General features: G+C 38.7%; 1 protein-coding gene across 1 annotated transcript in view; it reads right to left on the bottom strand.

Annotated features, from left to right (window-relative positions):
- WDR35 (WD repeat domain 35) overlaps window positions 1-22,767 on the bottom strand; it is a 91,916-nt gene that overhangs the window by 47,516 nt on the left and 21,633 nt on the right. The window contains exons 10-12 of the mRNA XM_067544725.1: window positions 19,235-19,420; window positions 15,197-15,257; window positions 988-1,132 (exon numbers count right to left, since the gene is read on the bottom strand). Of these exons, the coding sequence (XP_067400826.1) occupies window positions 988-1,132; window positions 15,197-15,257; window positions 19,235-19,420 (392 nt within the window). The remainder of the gene's footprint in view (window positions 1-987; window positions 1,133-15,196; window positions 15,258-19,234; window positions 19,421-22,767) is intronic.

The raw sequence follows: 22,767 nt of genomic DNA, 5'->3' as shown, positions 1-22,767 counted from the left end.
ACAGAGGAACATTGGGGGGAGGGGGGAGAGTGAGTGGTGATGCCAGGCGTCTCGGACCAACCCCACACAGCGGGGCTCAGGGAGGGAGTGCCACCTCAACCACCTGATTCACCTTAGAAACCATTGCTAAAAGGAAGGCAGGGCAAGCACTGGGAGGGGAGCAGTTTCCCCCTGGCAAAGCCCCTGCTACAGAAGTGGGAAAGTGACTTCTGCCCTGGAAACCGGCACGGGATGTTTGCCCCAGGGTGGTCTGCAAAGCAGGAAGCACTAGGACTCCAGCAGGGAAGGAAAAGCAACCCTATGTAGCGGGAGGGAGGGGAAGGGCCTCAGTTCAGAGCCAGCAGCCCTGCTGCTTCCTCCCACCCCACACTGAATGGACGCATGGTGAGTGCCGCCACTAGGGGAAGCTGATGCCTCCTCACTGCTGGCATCCCAGCAAGAGGCAGCCCAAGGCCTTGCCCACCCCCACTGCTGTGGGGACAAAGTCTGCAGCAACCCCTCTGGATGGGTCCTCTTGGAACATTTAGCTGTTGCTAAATGGAAGGCAGAAATTTGGCACCCTGCGTTCCCACCCAGCGTGTCACCTCTGGGTCAGGGGTAGAGAGGTAGTTCTGGATGTCATCAATATGGAAATTAGTTAAAGTCATGGGAGTGGCTACGTTTGCCTAGGGATAGTGTGTATAAAGAAAAAAAGAGGCCAAAGACAGAGCTCTGTGAGTGGGAGTGGATGAAGGAACCACCAAAGGAAACATTGAACAGGAGGTCACAGAGGAGAATGTGGAATTGCTCTAACCAAAAGCAGTTCTGGATAACAACTATGCATTTGTCATAAAACTACTCTCATTCATTTAGTCAGAGAGGCTTATGAGTCAGCAAACTGAAGTCATAAAAGTGATAATAGGAGGATAAAAGTGGATATTCCAAGGAAGGCTCTCTGAACAACCATGTTATGCTAAAGCAAGAAAAATTACAAAAACTGAGACAAACCTCTCTCTGCCTTCTTTTCTAGTCCGTGCTATCTGATTAATTTCTACTGCTGTGAGCTTCTTGGCCACACGGTATTGCCAGATATAAAATGCTTCTTTTGAAGCTGCAATCACATGGGTTTTGGTCATGGTAACAAATAATGGTCCTGTAATACAACGCAAAGAGTAATAAAATTAGAATGGCAAATTAAAACATGGACCAAATTCATCAAATGGAAAGCAGCGAAACTTTGCTCAAGTGGACAGAATTGTGTCTCTTTAGTCCTGTGGAAAAAATAGCTAAAGAATATATTTCATTCATTACTGAGTTACTTCATTGTAGCCGTATCTACATAGGCAAAAGAAGTGTGTTTTTCAATCATGTTAGCTCAGTCAAGTTAGCTTAAATCAACTGAAGCTCCCCTACCACTTCTTAATACCTGTGCACACACAGTTTAACACATTTTAGATCAGTTATGAAGGTTGATTGTAGCCTTTGTAGCAGCCTAAACTACTATATACCAACTCAGTCTAAGGGCTTGCTACACGGGGACACTCAGAAAGACTAATCCAATTTTTAAGTGGATTAGGTAAACCTCATTAAACCAGTGTGGACACAGAAAATTAATTCAGTTTAGTTTAATTCGCTTTGGAAATGTATTAAATTGTATTAAAGCCACTTTAATTCTGAAGTAGAGTGTTCATGGAAGGGTTTAATGTGGCATAACTAAATGAATGGATGAACTTTCAGGCTACTGATCAGTAAAGAGATTCTAGGGATATCAAACAAAGCTCTAATGATATGTATGAAATAAAATCAATATCCTGTTCCTGATTTAGGATTATATTATATTACAAATACGTAAAGGTGAATGTAAGTCAAAACAACATTTGAAGTGGCAAATAGCATGGCCCAACAGAAGACAAAGCACTATGCAGGATTCTTTGACTGCAACTACGTGGAAACAATTAGAATTTTGAGCAAAACACATAACTTGAAAATGATGTATATATGACAGACTTGTCTCAATTATTAAAGTCCTTCTTCATTAATGTGGACTTAAGGATTTGGCCAAAGGAAAGCATGCATTTTGCCTTACTTTAAACTTTACAACCAACAGGTCTTGTAAATGGAAATTAAAAGGAACAGTCACAAAGGTGAAATGCCTGAAAATGGCATGAAAACTGTAAAAACACTGTAACAGAGGCTCAAATTATTCCAGTAAGAGGACCAAAAAAAGCCATGAATAAGTAGCAGAGTAAAAGAGGTGGATAGAGGCAAAAAAGGCATCTTTTAAAAATTGGAAGTCAAATCTCCAGCATAAACTTTGGCAAATCAAGTGTAAAAGTATAACAACACAGACCAAGAAACAATTTGAAGAGCAACTAGCTAAGGACACAATAATTAACAGCAAAATTGTTTTTAAAGTACATCAAAAGCAAGAAGCCTGACAAACAGTCAGCGGGGCCACTGGATGATTGAGGTGCTACAAGAAATCTCAAGGAAGATAAGGCCACTGTGGAAAAGGTAAATGAATTATTTGCATCTGTCTTCACTGCAGATCCTCACATCCAAGCCATTCTTTTTAGAAGACATATCTGTCCGAGATTTAGATGTTGATAGAGAAGGTTTTGGAACAAATTAATAAATTAAACAGTAAACAGTAAAAACTCACCAGAACCAGCTGGTATTCACCTAAGAGTTCTGAAGGAATTCATATGTGAAATTGCAGATCTATTAACTGTGTTCACTTAAAACAGCCTGTGTAACAGATAACAGGAGCATAACTAATGTAACACTTATTTTTTTAAAAAGGCTCCAGAGGCAATCCTGGCAATTAGAGACCAGTAAACCTAACTTCAGTACCAGGCAAAATGGCTGAAATTATAGTAAAGAACAAAATTATCAGACACATATGGTATGTTGGGGAAGAGTCAACTTGGCTTTTGTAAAGGGAAAGTATGCCTCACCAATCTATTAGAATTCTTTGAAGGAGTTAACAAACATGTGCACAAGGGTGATCCAGTCAATATCGTGTACTTGTATCTTTAGAAAACCTTTGACAAGGTCCCTCACCAAATGCTTGTAAACAAAGTAAGCAGTCATGGAATGAGGGAAGGTCCTCTCATGAACCAGTAACTGGTTAAAAGATAGGAAACAAAGGGTAGGAATAAATTATCAGTTTTCACAGTGGAGAGAGGTAAATATCACGGTCCTCCAAGGACCAGGCCTATGCTTTCCACAGTCAGGTGGCAAAATTTGCAGGCGATACTAAATTACTGAAGATAGTTAAGTTCATAACAAACTGCAAAGAGTTACAAAGGGATCTCACCAAACTGGGTGACTAGGCAACAAAATGGCAGATGAAATTCAATATTGATGAGTACAAAGTAATGCACATTGGAAAAAATAATTCCAACTATACATACAAAACAATGGGGTATAAATTAGCTGTTACCACTCAAGAAAGAGATCTTCGAGTCATCCTGCATAGTTGTCTAAAAACCTCCACTCAATCTACAGCAGCAGTCAAAAAAGCTAACAGAATGTTAGGAACCATTAGAAAATGGAGAGATATAAGAAGGCAGCAAATATATAATGCCACTATACAAATCCACAGGACACCTCAGGCAGTTCTGGTCACCCCATCTCAAAACAGATATATTAGAATTGGAAAGAGTGCGGAGAAGGGCAACGAAAATTATTAGGGGTATGGAACAGCTTCCATATGAGGAAAGATTAAAAAATCTGGGACTGTTCATCTTAGAAAAGAGATGACTAAAGTGATCATAGAAATCTAAAAAATCATGAATGATGTGGAGAAAGTGAATAAGGAAGTTTTATTTACCACTTCACATAACACAAGAACTATGTCACCCAATGAAATTAATAGGAAGCAGGTTTGAAACAAATATAAGGAAGTACTTCTTCACACAATGCACAGTCAACCTGTAGAATTCACTGCCATCAGATATTGTAAAAGCCAAAAACATAAATAGGTTCAAAAAAGAATTAGAGAAGTTCATGGAGGACTGGTCTATTAATGGCTATTAGCCAAGTGATCAGGGACACAATCCCATTCTCTGAGGGTTCCTAAAACTCCAATGGCCAAAAGCTGGGACTGGACAAAAGTGGATGGATTACTTGAAATTGCCCTGTTCTGTTCATTTCCTCTGAAGCATTGGGCGCTGGCCACTGTCAGAGACAGGATACTGGGCACTGGTCTAAACCAGAATGGCCGTTCTTATGTAAATATTCTTAACTACATGTTTTCAGAAGAAATAAAAATCATGTGACTGACAGGGCAAATGTTTTAGGTGCCATTGCAGATGAAGACCCAGGGAATCTCTCAAACCTTCTCAGCAACTGCCATTATGTGACGCTTCCTTCATTCAGTTTGTCTTCTAAAAACTTTATAAAAGACAGATAATTCCAAAGTTACTACTAACAGCCCTATAATCATTTTTCCACATAGCAAAAGAAAGTACACACATGGCATTCCAGTATTCACTGATACAAATAAATTTATACAGAACAATGTGTGATTTGCTGTGTGCATCTACTGAATTTTAGAGGGAAGAGGCAAAGTATAGTTAGAAGAATATGCAGAAAAGATTTAGAACTGGGCAGTTAAATGACCCCAGTAGAGCAGTATGTTGCCAAATGGGAGATCAAATTCAAGAAATTCCATATCTCAGGCTAGAAGGGAAAGGTTTAGTCACACAGGTAACATAGTGAGAACTCAAAATCTGATTCTTCTGCATTAAATCATCCCAAATTCTTCTATTGCGTAGCATTAGTGCATAACTATCGAGGAAACTACAAACCTTCCACAATAAGAATAAACAATATTAAGGCAGACAGATGGATAAAGTATGGCTGAGTGAGTTTTCACTTTTCTGAGACTGAAGAGGATTATAGAAAGTAATTGCTGGCTGCACAGTACTGTAGAACAAGAGTAAATGTTGGCTGAGGAAGTTTGGTGCTGATACTTAATACCTGCACGATATTTTTAAAATATATTGTTTAAATACATTTTATATATTCATTTACATGTTTATTTCAATAACTAGCTCTCTACCTACATCTGAAGGGTTCAACTTCACCAAATTTATTCAGACTATTCACTGAACTCTAATCACAGGCGATTGAGTTCATTCTGTTCTTCTAATTAGCGCACAGCTATAAAGCTCACAATTATCTGAATGCTTTCATCTTTTACAAATAAAATGTGACATTTTTCTGACTTCTGAGGAAGTAAATGTACCTTTCATTGCAAACCAGAAGTTTTAGATTTAGGACCACACACTAAGTAGTGTCAAACATCTCCCCAAGAATTCAAAAAACTGCATTTGTTACCCCATTAATTTCAGAACCCAGCTCAAAATTGCCCTCCATGTTTTAAAAAAACCCTCCATGAACTTCCTTCTCTCCTCTCCCTCAGCATTTTAATCATTGCACCTTCACATACCCATCTCATCACTCGACCTTCTCTTCTACACATTCTGCCATCTAAAACAGCTTTCAATTATTCCTCCACCTCGTCAACTCTCCTTCTCATTTCAAAAACATAAGTAAAAACACAATCTTCTTTTACCTACCCTTCTTAAACAACAAATAATTTCTCTCTGCCACAAACTCCTTAATTGTATTATTTAGCTCTGAAAAATTGTGGGATACAGTTTATATGAAACATGGTATTTAAAAACAAACAAAAAGGTAATTGTTCAGTGGAGGACTGAATTAACGTTGAGATTGAGATTGGCAGGGATTGAATTGGGCCAAGACACAGCTACATGGCACACTGGCACCCCTCTACTAAGTCATCTTGTTCGTCAAGTCTCACCGTTTTGTGTGTGTGTAAAATAGTAGCTGTTATGATTGCAAAGAAATCCTTGAAAATGTGAACCATATGTAACTGTTTAAGCAGTGCACGCCTGAGTTTGCACAAAGCCTGAAATAACAGCTCTGAGATCCTGGAGCTGCCCCACTCATCTCAATGGCAGTTAACATGGATGCCAGTGACGATTAGGGGCCTACTTAAATCATGGAGAAATCACACTATTTTCACGGGTTGCTCATGGCATAAATAGCAAATTTTGTGGATGTGTAACACAACCGCAAAATTTGCTATTTGTGCCGCAATCAACCCACAAAAAATGTGTGATTTCTTTGCAGCATTTCTCAAATTAGTGGCTCAGACCCAATAGGGTGTTGTAAGCCCTATTGGGGGATCATGGTATTGCCACCCTTACTTCTCCACTGTTGCTGGCAGGTGGCGCTGCAATCAGACCTGGATGCCCGGGCAGCAGCCATCGCTCTTCGCTCTGCCTTCACAGCAGGGCGGCCAGAAAGCCATGGCTGCTAGCTGGGCATCCAGCTCAGAAGGCAGTAGCAGAGAAGCAAGGGTGGCAATATCATGGCACCCTTACTTCTCTGCTGTTGTTGGCAGGCAGTGCTGCCTTCAGAGCTGGGCGCCCTGGCTGCAGCTGCCACCTCTGCTCTGCGTTCACAGTTGGGTGGCCAGAGACCAGATTTCACATGGTCCGTGACACAATTTTCCCATCCGCAAATTTGGTAGACCCATAGTGATGATAGTTAACAATGCTAATATTAAGTATTTCACTGCTTATCAAAGCATATAAGAAAGAAGTGTCATATTATAAAGATCTACATAATCCACGAGTGACATTTTGTCACGATCAGTGACTGAGTTTAAGCATATGTAGCCACTCATTCATTTCTCCAGAATCAAAGAGCAAAACCCATGAACCTAGCATGGCATCAGAATCCCACTGAGGGAAGTGAAGCCATAGTCCTGGTCTACACTTAAAAGGTGTAAAAATTCACACCCCAGAGTGCCATAGTTATGCCAAACTAACCCTCAGTGAATGAAAGAATCCCTCCATCGATCCACCTGCTGCTGCTTGGGGAGATGAATTAACTACATTGATGGAAAAAACCCTTCCGTTGCTGCAGGAAGCATCTACGTTACAACACCACAGTGGCACACATGCAGCATTATAGCTGTGTTGTTGTAGTGCCCATAGTATAGACATGCCTTTAGAAGACCAGCAGAACCCCTGTGTATTCTACTCCCAATAAAGGGAAGCCAAACCCAAGGAGCCCAGCAGAGGCCAGAGTGCATGTGGGATTATATTTTCAACATCTGCACAATCTACTGAGAATGGTGCCTCATTTTGGCATCTAGACTGAGTGGAGCTTAGTTTGTGTGCACACTAAGTCTCTCTCTCTCTCTCTCACAGACACACACAGACACAGACACACAGACAGACACACACACACACACACGGGTGCGCAGAGAAGGAATTTAGAAAGAACAGCTTTAGTTTTTATACTATCCTAAAGATGCTACTAGGAAATCTAAAGATATCATGGCAAAAACTGAAAATAATTATCTAAACAAACCACTTCTTTTTGGACTGAATTCAATGCAATGTTATGTCATTTTATTATAAAAGATCAATCTGAAGAAACCCCTGATGCATAAAATGGGAATATTCAAGAATGAAAGAAAAATAAAGAAAAAAAAGAATTAACATTTTCAAAGGGACTAGGTACAGTTAAAAGACAATAAGAATAATTAGAATCATCTTAATTGAAATAAGCCTTACTTACACTTCATATAATATCTGAGATTATTAATAGCTTTTCTCTCAGCTTGCACAATGAGTAGTCAGTTTTACTTACAGTTCATTTAATGTACCATTTTAAAGCTGTAATGTTTGGGTTGCAAACCCTGCGGGAGGATATTTATTTGTTAAAAAAAGTTGATCCGAATGGAATTTTAAAGCAATTTATTAGAAATATCTTTGTCTTTAACGTTTGTAAAAGCCTCCCCTCCACACTGATTTTAGTGGGGCTACCCATGTGCTTACAGTTAAATACGTACTTTGATTCAAGACCAATTACTTCCTGGTATCATGAAACTTTAACCATAATTAAGGATGTGGCATATATTTTTTTTCACTAGTTGCCCTCCGTAATTAGATGCGTCCTGGGCTCAGTAGCTCCTCCTCTTAGGTTGGGGGGAGGGTTGCACCTGCCCACATCCCAGAACACAACAGGATATATATAATACATTAAGAGTTTGACTGTATAGCTATCAAATGATCTATAGCCAGCACAATCTGTTACCCCATTGGAGAGGTGAATGACATTTAAAATTCTGACAGACAGCTGTATCTCAAGCAATCAAAACAATAGGTGGTAAAACCAGAATATTGTGTTTCAGAACTGTGTCACACAAAGATATTTGTTTGTTCTGGCAGGCCAACTTAAATAAAAATTTTACAGGATGCATATGAAACAAAAATAGTTGAGTCTTTGGCTGTGTTTATTATAGACCAATAAAAGATGTGTTTGTTAAGTCTGAACTAGCAAGGCCACAGACTTCTTTCAAGACTCAAGAATGCAAATAGTCCTACGCCCAAGTATTTGCCTTCCTATGAAGGTGAAGGATTTAATGCCTAGCTTTTTTACAAATGATGAATTGATACTAGCAGGGAACATTGTGAAGCTATGTATTAAATAGGTCTTCTGATACTAAAGATGAAGAAGAAATAGAAGTGAAACAGATTTCCTCCTCCCCTCCCACTTTGTTGTTTAAAAGTTAGAGAATGTTAAAAATGCTGATAAAATGAAACATCTTACCGTGCAACAGACTAAGGGACCATCAAGGAGAGGAGAGAAAGTTACAGGGATAGGAAGCGTTATCATATTTATAGGAAATGCAAAGAAGCCTTTTCCAACTTAAAGTTTCTTTTGTAATTCATGCCTGACTGGATCAATGGTAGTATACTCAGTTCACTGGAGTTTCTTTCTTATTTAGTGATTGAGAATTTAAGAATGGGATTTGTTTTTCCTTTTTAATGTGCAATTATAAAGAGGTCTGCAAAAGACAGTCTGAAGACAGAAACATTGAAACCCAATCTTCAGCTTTTGTTTATCTGGATTCTAAACTGTGACTTAGATTGAAACAGACAGTCCATGCAAAACAACTTCTACATTAAACAGAAGGTTACAGTTACTTGGATAGACACTCAAAAGTCAGAAAATGCAAACTGAAAGGTTACAAAAAGAGTTGAAGATATGAAGAGCAAAGTTAAATTTGCATGTATGACTCAAGTGCTTAACTGTGTAACCTCCATGTCCATCAATGTAGGTTATATGGTATGGAATTTTTTAGGCTGTTTAAAAAACAAAACGAAAAAAAAGGACAGAAAAGATGAAAAACACAAAAGGGGGATTCACTCACCAGGAATCTGAAGCACTGCTGCTTGCAGTAACTGGGAATAGTGCATCAAAATTACATCATCAGGAACTAATTGACTTGACACTATCAGAATACTCTATTTCATACACTTTAGGACATGGGAGTCAAACATCCTTTAAAGAGGGATGAATTTCATTTTAATTATGATCTATGGACCCAGGTATAAATTTAGGAATACATACACAATCCACAGCTGATCTCCCAGTGCAATCAGTGTGAAGTTCACAAAATGGTAGAATATGACCTTTACGTAATAACTGAACTTTTACGTATCAGTATTCTATGTTATGTTCAGCAGTATTAAGTGAGAAAATAAGCTTGCCTTTAGGATCACAACCATTTCTGGACCTTACATTGCTTCTTTCCCATCCTCTTTTCCCTGGATTTCTCCTCCATCCCTGTCTTTGTGTCTCTTCAGCTCTCTTCCCCCCTTCACTGCCATCCCTGCAGCAACTCCCAGTTCTTCCTATGGACTTACCTACCACTCCTACCCCTATTCCACCTGATAAAAGAGTCAGCTATTAAATATTTAATGCTGACATGTATCAGCACTGGGTTTTGGAGTTAATATATCAAATAAGATTAATGGGGGCAGAGCTCACATTTCTTAGAGCCATTGTTTCAGGCTCACTGAAGACAATACAGCACTGATATACATTCACGAAATTCTTTAAACAAAAATGAGGGCTAGAAGCTAATTTTTTGTTTAAAATATAACTTTAAGCCTAGGTTCTGCAGAATCTAAATGCAGGTTCCAAAACTACATCATGCAGGCTGGGAATCTGACACCTGGGTCTCAAGAGGCGCACAGGAAACAGCCCCTCCCCTGAGAATTTTATAGCAATCCAACTCATTAACCTCATCCAGTTTTAGGGCAATCTGTTTCAGTATGCTTTCATTACCTAGCTAAATTAGCTATGCGTGCTTGAAGAGCAAATCCTTCTTTAACTCTGCGTTTTAGGAGCTCATTAAAAAAAAAAAAAAGTGCCACACAGACTCATGGACTTTAAGGTCAGAAGGAACCATTATGTTCATCTATTCTGACCTCCTGCCCAATGCAGGACACAGAACCTCATCCACCCACTCCTGTAATAGACTTCTAACCTATGCCTGAGTTATTGAAGTCCTCAAATAAAGACTTCAAGGTACGGAGAATCCACCATAGAATCTACCAGCAAGTGACCCGTGTCCCGTGCTGCAGAGGAAGGCAAAAAAATCCCAGGATCTATGCTGTGGGGAAAATTCCTTCCCAACCCCAAATATGGTGATCAGTTAAACTCAGCATGTGGGCAAGACTCACCAGCCAGACACCTGGAAAGAATTCTCTGTAGTAATTCAGAACCCACCCCATCTAACATCCCATCACAGGTCATTGGGCATATTTACCACAAGTAGTTAAAGATCAGTTAATTGCCAAATTAGGCTGTCCGATCATACTGTCCCCTCCATAAACTTATCAAGCTCGGTCTTGAAGCCAGTTGGGTTTTTTGTCCTCACTGCTCCTTTTGGAAGGCTGTTCCAGAATTTCACTCCTCTGATGATTAGAAACCTTCATCTAATTTCAACTTCCTGATGGCCAGTTTATATCCTTTAGTTCTTGTGTCCACATTGGTGCTGAACTTAAATAATTCCTCTCCCTCCCTGGTATTTATCCCTCTGATATATTTGTAGACAGCAATCATATCTCCCCTCAGCCTTCTTCTGGTTAGGCTAAATAAGCCAAGCTCTTTGAGTCTCCTCTCATAAGACATTTCCATTCCTTGGATCATCCTAGTAGCCCTTCTCTGCACCTGATCCAGTTTGAATTTATCTTTCTTAAACATGGGGGACCAGAACTGCACACAGTATTCCAGATGAGGTCTCACCAGTTCCATTTATAACGGTACTAACACCTCCCTATTTCTTCTGGAAATACCTCTCCTGATGCATCCTAGGATCGCATTAGCTTTTTTCACGGCCACATCACATTGCCGGCTCACAGTCATCCTGTGATCAACCAATATGCCCAGGTCCTTCTCCTCCTTTGTCACGTCCAACTGATGCGTCCCCAGTTTATAGCAAAGATTTTTGTTATTAGTCCCTAAATGCATGATCTTGCACTTTCCATTATTAAAGTTCATCCTATATCTATTACTCCAGTTTACAAGGTCATCCAGATCTTCTTGTATGATATCCCATTCTTTCTCTGTATTAGCAATCCCTCCCAACTTTGTGTCATCCACAAACTTTATTAGCATGCTCCCAAATTTTGTGCCAAGGTTAGTAATAAAAAGGTTAAATAAGATCAGTCCCAAAACCAATCTCCACTAGTAACCTCCCTCCAGCCTGACAGTTCACCTTTCAGTCTGACCTGTTGTAGTCTCCCCTTTAACCGGTTCCTTATCCACTGTTCAGTTTTCATGTTAATCCCCATCTTTTCTAATTTAACTAATAATTCCCCATGTGGAACCATATCAAATGCCTTACTGAAATCTAGGTAAATTAGATCCACTGCATTCCCTTTGTCTAAAAAATCTGTTCTCTTCTCAAAGAGGGAGATCAGGTTGGTCTGGCACAATCTACCTTTTGTAAAACCATGTTGTATTTTGCCCAATTACCATTAACCTCGATGTCCTTAACTACTTTCTCTTTCAAATTTTTTTCCAAGATCTTGCATACTACTGCGGTCAAACTAACAGGCCTGTAATTACCGGGATCACTTTTTTCCCCCCCTTTCTTAAAAATAGGAACCCTGTTAGCAATTCTCCAGTCATATGGTACAGCCCCTGAGCTTACAGATTCAATAAAAATCCTTGCTAATGGGATTGCAATTTCATGTGCCAGTTCCTTTAATATTCTTGGATGGAGATTATCTGGGATCCCTGATTTAGTCCCATTAAACTATTCAAGTTTGGCTTCTATCATGGATTTTCTACCTCCATATCCTCACTCCCATTAACCACCCTGCCATTATCCCTAAGCTCTTCATTAGCCTCATTAAAAACTGAGACAAAGTATTTGTTTAGATATTGGGCCATGCCTAGATTATCCTTAACCTCCACCCCATTCTCAGTACCTAGCAATCTGACTTCTTCTTTCTTTGTTTTCTGCCTGTTTATATGGCTACAGAACTTTTTACTATTGGTTTTAATTCCCTTTGCAAGGTCCAACTGTATGTGGCTTTTGGCCTTTCTCACTTCATCCCTATTTGATCTGACCTCCAAGAGGTGGCCTTCCTTGCCGATCCCTCCCATCATCCACCCCATGTAGGCTTTCTGCTTTCTCTTAATCACCTGTCTGAGATGATTGCTCATGAATTTTTTCCCCTTCCTTGGGATGCAGGCTTCAAATAGTTTCTGCAAATTTGACTTGAATTAATTCCAAGCCTCTTCCGCCTTTAGATCCATGAGTTCTTCAGTCCAGTCCACTTCTCTAACTAATTCCCTTAATTATTTAAAGTTAGCCCTTTTGAAATCAAAGACTAGGGTCACAGATCTATTTTTGTTTATCCTTCCATTTAGTTTGAACTGAATAGCTCATGGTCGCTCAAACCAAGTGTGACATTCGCCCCCTGCAATCTGGACTGTTGTGTAGCTGTATCACCCCAATTCCTCACTCCTGGGCCCTGACTTACTCCGCTTTGCTGTGTGAACCACCCACTCCTGGGTCAGCCCATGCTCAGCCTCCTGTGAGTAATCGGTCCCTGACTTAGTGAAGGAGTGCTTCTGGCCAGCCACTCCTGGGATACTCTCAGCAAACACCCTGACTCCCGGATGCAACCCCAGGAACTGCCATCTTACAGGGTTCAGTGATGTACACTGCAAGCTCATTTACATTTGTCCATCAATTTATCAAAGAAATTGATATGCACCAGCTCTGTCACTCTAAGTGAGGTCTCTGCACACACTCAATCCACATGCACTGTTTTAGATAAAACAAACAAACAAATATATTGACTACAGCAAGATTTTAAGTGAATATAAATCAGAACAATATAAATCAAGAGATTATGTATGACATTGCAGGAAACATGTTACCATAACAATAATGTTCAGTACGTCATGACCATGCCAAAAACAGCTTACATGACATACTTTGTATCAGACAATACACAGTTACACTGTAAGGGTGAACATGAATGATACACAAATCACACCATAAGGGTGTACATGGGGTGCAGCGTGTCACACCAAGGTAATCCTCTACAACCAGTTCTTCTATGAGGTCTTCACTATTCACCACTACCAAATCTAAGATAGCATCTCCTCTTGCTGGTTCTGCAACTATTTGGTGAAGGAACCTGTCAGCTATCACATTCAGGAAAATCTGGACCCTATAATTATCTCTAGCACTTGTCCTCCAGTCTATATCTGGGAAGTTAAAGTCTCCCATAATCACACAATTCCCAGTAGTATTTACTTTATTAAAAACATTGAAGAGGTCTCTATCCATATCCAAATCAGATACCGGTGGTCTGTAGCACACCCCAAGCACTATCCCAGGGGAAGTTCAAGTAGCTTTCTTCCCCAATGTGACTTTCATGCAGACAGACTCTGTCTTATCCATTCCACCATTTCTATTTTCTTTACAATCTACCTCAACATTGATATACAATGTTACTCCACCACCTTCGCCTTTATTTCTGTCTTTCCTAAACAGCACATGCCCTTCCAATACCTATATTCCAGTCATGACTACTATTCCACCATGTTTCTGTTCTCCCTATACTATCTGCTTTCACTTCCTGCACCAGTAGCTCTAATTCCTCCATTTTGTTAAATCATTTTGAAAAATCATTTTTGGACTGAGAGCAAGCATGGCAAAACATCTCCTGAAAGATGAAATTTCCTCAAGATATGAACAACTGAAAACAGGGATTTAGAAGGTCACTGCCACATTTCAGTATCAACTACTAAATGCCAAACTGGATAACAGAGCCTTAATAAATTAAAAACTGTTAAGTTTGTCAGTTTATTTTTCTCTTATTGGTCCAAAGAGTCCCCTCTGATTGTTAGAGTACAATTTGACAGTCCTTACTGAGGCAAAAACACATCCCTGGCTTCACTGGGAGTTTTGCCTGAGTAAAGACTGCGGGATTAATAGCATTGCCAACGATTTGGAATATTTTCTAATGCAACTCCACCAATTTACCAGCAGGGAAAGTTCAAACCTATCACAGGAGTTCACATCTATCACAGGATTTGTACTTTCAGTCCAGCTAACAAGCTCCCACTGATAGATGAACCTGACTTTCTAATGTTTAATTATTTTTTAAATACTTAATGTTACAAAGAGGCACTCATGTTATGCTTAGATGACCTTGCAGATGTAGCTGACATTAAAGTAATGAGATGTTGTTTTTAAAAGTAAAGGGTATTTGGGAAGCAGCAATATGTTTTAGTGAATGTGTGAGTCAAACTATTTTAACAGATCTGAGAAAGGATTCACTCTTTAGAAAATGTGCATTTTATTCATAACAAAAGCATTACGGCAGCTATAATGGAAAAAAAATTGTCCAAAAAAAAAAAAAAAAATCTACTAAAAACAGAGAAACAGTACAAGTTAAAAACAGGTTTCATTGCTAATAAATTGCATTAATCAGAAAAGTCAGGGTAGATTCAGTCTTTTTTCTGAGAAACAAACGTGTGTTTATAGAACTGAAGTATTTATAACTATTTTGTTAATAAAAAATAGTGGTTTAACAGACAGTTCCTAATATATATTACAGTTTACTCCACAGTGACCTTGAGTTTCTATTGATTACTATCCCATTACATTAAAATTTAAGAGAAAGGTATAGTGGCTGATATAACATAGAAAAGGGAAAGATCTGTAGAAAGAAGATATTGGTTTTCCTATCGAAGAGTTTTACACGGTAGTTTAAATTATCGTTATAAGACATTTGGTATAAGGAGTGGGAAAAGCAACAGAATACGACTGTTAACATTTGCTTACCAATGTCAATATATTTTGGATCCAGGGGTGTGCCAATGGAATTGCAGAGAACCAGCACGTACTATATGGAAATAAGAGCAAATATCAATGTTACTATGTTTGTTTAGGTCAGAAAGTTAATGTATTGTACAAGGTCATCCTTCTGTGAAAATGTTGCTCATAACCTGTACAACTCCCAGGATCACTTTCCTGTTCAGCAGCATGGCGAGCTAAAGTACCAAAGCCATCACAAACACAATGCAGTGCAAAAATGAGAATAATGCTACTCTTACCTCCTACCTCTATATGTGAGACAAATTACAAAACAGGACTTGAAAAAATGATCAACCACATACTCCCAAAGGATTGAATCTACAAGTCAAAAGATGACACGAAAGAGGCAATATGCTGGTGAAAAGGCCAGTCTCGCATCCCAGTGTGTTATAAGAAATCCTAGCACAGTACACCTTCTAAGGATCCTGTCCCTAGACATTTTTCAAGCTATGCCTACATTGCAACTGGACAGCCTTGGCTGGCCCAGGCCAGCTGACTCGGGCTTGTGGGGCTTGAGCTGCAGGGCTGTTTCACTGCAGTGTAGACTTCCAGGCTTGGACTGGAGCCTGGGTTCTAGGACTCTGCAAGGTGGAAGGGTCCCAAAGCTCGGACTACAGCCCAAGCCTGAAAGTCTACACTGCAATGAAGAAGCCCCACAGCCCAAATCCTGGAAGCCCCAGTCAGCCGGCATGGGCCAGGCAACAGATTTTTCTTTGCAGTGTAGACATACCCTCAGTGACTCCATCCTTTGTATCAGCATCAGGCTATGTATAGAATATATGTAGGTACATGATAAATTTGCAATCTGACACCTCTGTAACTGCTGAAAGGCAGAGTTCTTGCTTTGGCCTTACCCATCTGCCCTCCCAATACCACAGGATTCTGAGCAGCTACAGAAAACTGATTACAATCTTGTCACTTTTACTCTGCTGCCACTGATGCTTGGAAAAGCTATGAACATTAACAGAGGCTTTGGATCAGTCTGCCAAGAGACTCGGGAAGATGCTAATTGTAAATGCAATGGGGGCTTGGACCCCCATACTCCAGAGAATGCTTCCTTTTTGCCATTGGTGTGTTTATTTTCAAACCCTGGAATGGAAACATTTACATCAAATAGTTTTACTATGACTGAAAAGGAAAGGGAGGATCTATTAAATGAGACATATGAAAATTGACAGCAACATACACTGCTGGAACTTCAGGTTCAAAAACAGGATTTCTATGGTCAAGACTATCAAGGAGTTGACATACTTGGTCTCCTAGATATGGAAAATTCTTTCATTTTGCTGACTGAGTCATGTAACTGCACAGAAAGGCTATGGAAAAAATCTATATAATCTACCCCTTTAAACAGCTGCACAGATAGTTTGCACATAAAAAGGCAAGACTATTTAGCACTTAAAATGCATGTACTGTACGAAAAGCCTGTCTTTCAGAGAAAGATAAAACATGTGAGCAGCAAAAAAGAAAAGAAAGACCTTTTTAAGTTTTTCAGTAGATGATTCACTCTCCTGATTCTCTCAGCAAATAGAGAGCATTAGGTAAAACTTATGATTTATTTTCTCAATTGTTTTTTGGTATATTTAGCCAGAATTTTAGATTTCAGATGAAATACCATGATATTCCCTAACTTTTCTTTCAAAAAATGAGACTATTCTGATTGAAGAGACCAGACTTGTTTAGTTGTAATTGATTTTAACTCTTTTTTGGGCCAATTATCCCTACATTTCATGTACTTTCAGTTTTTCTACCATGTCCTTGTTGCTGTACTACTAAGATTCTATGTCATGAGATCAGAGGCTTGGGAAAGCTGATGTGACAAGAATTTCCAAGATTCAGACTGGAGTGGAAGGCAAGGAGAGAAAGGTGCTGCTGGAATTGAAGGGTTGCTTTACATTAGGTCTGACCAAAGTAGGTCTGAGAGTTAGAAGGTAGTCAAGCCACACCACTGTATCCTTTTCAAGTCCAGCTGAGGATCCCTCCACATCTTCTCTTGTGACACCCTCTAGAAAACTGTTGCTAGAACTAGCCCTTTTGTTTCATCAGCTCCCATTACAGTGCCTGTCACAAAACTCTCCTCCTGACGTCATGATTCCAGTCAGCTAACCAAATCTATAGAGAAAGCAAATTCTAGTATATTGTATGATATATTGCTTCATGAAGCAATTCTAAAGATTCAGTAGCAGAAAGTTAAGCTTGCCCACTTATGTCACTGAATGCTGACCAGCCCTTGTTACTAAAGGCAGCATTGGAGATACAGCCCTAACAGTAATAAGAGAAGTGGAGAAGAAACTGAAAGATAAGAGACATTTTTAATTCTGAAAGATTAAAAATAAAAGAGTTTTGCTGATTTATTTCCAAAAATGATCCATCAAGCATCTTCACTCACTCAAATAGAGCTGCAGATTTTAAAGGGTGCAGTTCAGGAAAATCTCTCAGTTAATTACACTTCAGTTTAGTTGGATGTTTCTGGCCATGTATCATAGCACCATATTTTCAGCACATACCACAGCACACCATTACTATACAATCAGTTGAATTAGCACTGAAATGATTATTTTACCGTTGCACCAATTGACTCCATCTCATGCTCCTCCTTTGTAAGCAACATACAAATGATATAGAAAATAACTGAATTAATTCAGAAATGAATGCAGTAACAATTAAATAATGTAAATCTGGTAGTAAACTGTACATCCATCTATCTATTGTAGACATTTTTACTCTATCTATCATCATAGTATCTAGGAGCCACAAAGAAAGTGGAATGTGAAATGTAAATGTATAGATAATAAGACCAGTTCATAGTCCTAACCCTTTAGCAACGTATATAGATCTTTTATAAATGTTATAAATATAAAAGATCATTTGTTCTTTCTTTCACATTACAATACAAACATGATTTATTTTTATAATTCTATTTTAAAAAGTTAAAAGAAAAAATGGCCCCTCCACCCTCACGCCTCCCTCTCTTTATATTCTTTAATTTTCTAGTGTAAACCAATATTTGGACTCTAAGTTGGACCCTCTACATTTTGAAATGTTCATTTCAAAGTCCATCTTTTCCCCCATCTATTTTTAATCACATCATCCTCAAATTTTTTAATTGTTTTTTTTTATAATTGATAGAGACATATCTGGCCCATTTTAGTATGCCCCCGGTAAAGGTTTGATCCAAAGCCCATTGAACTCATCAAAAAATCTCACATTAAGTTCCCCAATTCAGCATGTATTTAAACCTATGCATAACTTTAGGCACCTGAGTTGTTCCATTGACTTCTATGGGACTGTACACATGCTTTCATACCTTGCTGAAAAGGGGCTAAATTAACTGGTTTTTATTTATTTTAAACCAACAGATGTCTAGCACCTAGATTATCAGTTTAAAGTTGACTAATTACATCAATGACTTTTTTATTATTATTATGAAAGGATTGTTGTCAAATATGTCTAAAGAGACAAGGTGGGTGAGGTAATATATTTTATTGGACCCAACTTCTATTGTAAAAGAGACAAGCTTTCGAGCTTACACAGAGCTGTTCTTCAGGTCTGGGTTTATAACACTTATTTCATTTTCTACACTCCATTGATTAAAACAATCTTTAAAGTCTTGATTTTTCTCTAAATTCTGATTTTTGTATTGCTCTGAAAATTGTTTGCAATGTTTCTAAAACAGCAAAAGTCAACATTGTTCCTGTTCTTACACAGCCATTAGCTATGTTTGTAAGAACAGTGAGAACAGAGTTTGTTAGTTAATTACTGCTGTAATTTTTGTCTTGTTTAAGTATGTCCCGTCTAAATGGTGATAATTTAATTGAAGGTGATAGAATGGTGAAGATTCAGAAACTGAGGAACGTTTCCCTACCATCGGACGGTAATTTTAAGAGGGGGCCACATTTGTGCCTGACAACATCTGTTTAAAATTTGAGATCTTTTCAAGAGAGGTCTTTTGGTTTGTTTGGGGTTTTTTTTTTTTTTTTGTTATTTTTTTGTAAAAGATTTTACCTGAGGTTGGTTTTCATCAGCTTTAGTTGCCAAAATGCAGAAGTCTCCACAAGTGGTTATGGAAATCAGACTCTTGACATATTTCACATACTTTTCATTGTTTTTTGTATCCCAAAAGACCACACAGTATTCGGGACGATCCGGTCGGGTATATGCATAAACCACTGTATTGGAGCAGTAACCCCACTGCCAAGACAAACAACATTGTTAATTTCTACCAGAAATTATGTAAATTGAGTGACAAGTAGTATGTTGTTTCTGTAGAAAAAGTTTGGTTCATATACACTATCAGCATCCATCAATATTTTCCCCTTCCTCTCAAGTAGTGAAATGCTGTAACAAAAAGTGTAAATTTATTCCTGTTGTAAATTGCTGGATTGATAGTCCAGGAGATCAAAGATTTCTGTTAACTGACAAAATGGGCAAGAGCAAGCTTTCCCACAGTGCCACACCAACCCATCTCAACCCTGACATGAAGCAGTCCCTCAGGGATGAAAGAAGAATTCATTTTCCACCACTTATTCTCTGTTGAGTTTGTTACAGACGTATCAATTGCTGTGGTGCGAATTTTTGTGATGCGAACACTTGCTTTCCAAAACATAGGACTGGAAGGGACCTCGACAGATCATTAGGCCAGTCCCCTGCACTGAGGCAGGACTAAGTATCATCTATACCATCACTGACAGGTGTTTGTCTAACCTGTTCTTAAAAGCCTCCAAAGACAGAGATTCCACAACCTCCCTAGCAATTTGTTCCACTGCTTAACTATCTTTACATTTAGGAAGCTTTTCGTAATGTCTAATCTAAATCACCATTTAAGCCCATTACTTCTTCTCCTGTCCTCAGTGGATAAGGAGAACAATTTATCTTCCTCCTCTTTATAACCTTTTATGTACTTTAAGACTGTTATGTCCCCCTCTCTCTTCTCTTCACCAGACTAAACAAACCCAGTTTTTTCAATCTTTCCTCCTAGGTCATGTTTTCTAGACCTTTAATCATTTTTGTTGCTCCCTCTGGACTTACTCTAATGTATCCATGTCTTTCCTGAAATGTGGTGCACAGAACTGAACACAGTACTTCAGTTGAGGCCTTATCAGAGCTGAGTAGAATGGAAGAATTAATTCTCATGTCTTGCTTATAAAACTCCTGCTAATATATCCCAGAATGATGTTTGGTTTGTTTTTTGTTTCTTTTGTTTTTGCAGCAGTATGACATTGTTGACTCATATTTAGTTTGTGATCCACTATAATGCCCAAATCCTTTTTTGCAGTGTTCATTGCTAGGCATTCCCATTTTGTATTTCTGCAATTGATTATTCCTTTTTAAGTGTAATATTTTTCAATTGTCCTTACTGAATTTCATTCTATTTATTTCAGACCATTTCCATAGTTTGTCAAGATCATTTTGAATTCTAATCCTGTCCTCGAGAACACTTGCAATCCCTCCCAGCATGGTATCATCCACAAACTTTATAAGTGTACTCTCTATACTATTATCCAAATAATTTATGAAAATATTGAACAACCACACCCAGGACAGATCCCTGCAGCACCCCACTTGATATGCCCTTCCAGCTCAACTGTGAACCACTGATTACTATTCTTTGAGTATGGTTTTACAACCAGTTGTGCACCCACCTTATAGCACCTTATAAGTCTAGGCTATATTTCTCTAATTTGCTTATGAGAAGATCACATGATACGTATCAAAAGCCTTACTAAAGTTGAGATATACCACATCTACTGCTTTCCTGCTATCCACAAAGCTTATTATCCTATCAAAGGAGGATATTAGGTTGGTTTGACATGATTTGTTCTTGACTGTTACTTGTCCCCTTATTATCTTCTAGGTGCATACAAACTGATTGATTATTTGCTCCATTATCTTTCTGGATACCAAAGTTAAGATGATTGGTCTAAAATTCCCTTATTCCTTATTCTATTTTTTATAGCTAGGTACTATATTTGCCCTTGTCCAGTCCTCTGAGATCTCTCCTGTCTTCCATGAGTTCTCAAAGATAATTGCTAATGGCTCAGAGATTTCTTCAGCCAGTTCCTTAAATATTTTAGGATGTATTTCGTCAGGCCCTGCCAACTTGATGACATCTAGCTTGTCTACACTTAAAACATTACAGTAGCGCAGCTGCGCCACTGCAGCCACGCCAGTGTAGTTCTTTAGTGAAGATGCTAACTATGCCAACGTGAGAGGTTCTCCTGTACTCTACCTCCCCAAGAGGGGGTAGCTAGGTCGACGGGAGAATTGGATTAGTTCAATTTTACTGTGTCGCTCAGGTGTGTGGATTTTTCACACCCCGAGCAATGTAGTTATACCGACCTAATTTCCTAGAGTAGACCAGGCCTAAGTAATTCTTAACTGGTTCTTTTCCCTATTTTAGCTTCAGATCCTACCCCATTTACACTGATATTCACTATGTTAATTGTCCGATCACTGCTAATCTTTTTAATGAAAACTGAAACAAAAAATAACATTGAAAACTTTGGCCATTGCAGCATTTTCTGTTATTGTCTTTCCCTCCTCATTGAATAACGGGCCTATCCTGTCCTTGGTCTTCCTCTTGTTTCTAATATATCTGTAAAATATTTTCTTGTTCACCTTTATGTCCCTAGCTAGTTTAATCTCATTTTGTGCCTTGGCCTTTCTAATTTTGACCGTACATAGTTGTTTTTTTATATTCATCCTTTGTAATCTGACCTAGTTTCCACTTCTTGTATGACTCTTGTGTTTCAGGTCATTGAAGATATACTGGTAAAGACAGTGTGGTCCCTTATCTTAATTCCTGTTTTTCCTATTCATTGGGTTAGTTTGCTCTTGTCCCTTCATAATGCCTCTTTAAAAAATTGCCAACTCTCCTGAACTCTTTTTTTCCCTTAGACTTGCTCCCCAAACACATTGCACATAGGAAACATAATAAATCAAAGAAATATCCCAAACTCTGCAATCTTACAAGACTGGTACAGGTCAAAATAACCAAGTGATTATTGAAACATTAAAAATAACTCTCCCACGATAATGTGATGATTAAAAAAATAGTAACAAGAGCACTTTCTTCATTGCTTCCAAAAATAAAGATTCAGCAGAAGTCAGGGAATATGAATCAGAGAGAAGACAAAAAGGCAAGGCCAACAATGAAATAGCCAATCATTGCAATTTGGGATCAACCAATGATTTTATTTTAGCTAAATGGCCACATACTTCCAATTTGTTTTTATAATTTCTTAGGGATTATCTGAAAGGGAAAGATAGATACACTCCATCAGAGAAGGGAAAGAGTACCCTTTAAGAGTGAGGCATGATGGGAAATCCTTCTCTGATATAAAGAAAAAAGGAGCTCAGCCTGAGGAAGTTTGGTTAGAGGCAGGATCTATAGGAACTGAAGATGTATGGCCCATCTGAGAAAATAATTTTGCTGGTTTTTCTTCACTTGTTAGATATTTTTTAATTATGTGTGAAGAAATAACTGTTTGGGAAGTGCACTTGTCTGGTTAGTCTGCATTCTATGCTAGGAATTCTGA

Source organism: Emydura macquarii, unplaced genomic scaffold, assembly GCF_026122565.2.
Source record: "Emydura macquarii macquarii isolate MOO-44397 ecotype Brisbane River unplaced genomic scaffold, CSIRO-AGI_Emac_v2 contig_1027, whole genome shotgun sequence".
NCBI classification, from domain to species: domain Eukaryota; kingdom Metazoa; phylum Chordata; order Testudines; family Chelidae; genus Emydura; species Emydura macquarii.
This window is presented reverse-complemented; position numbering and strand designations above follow the sequence as displayed.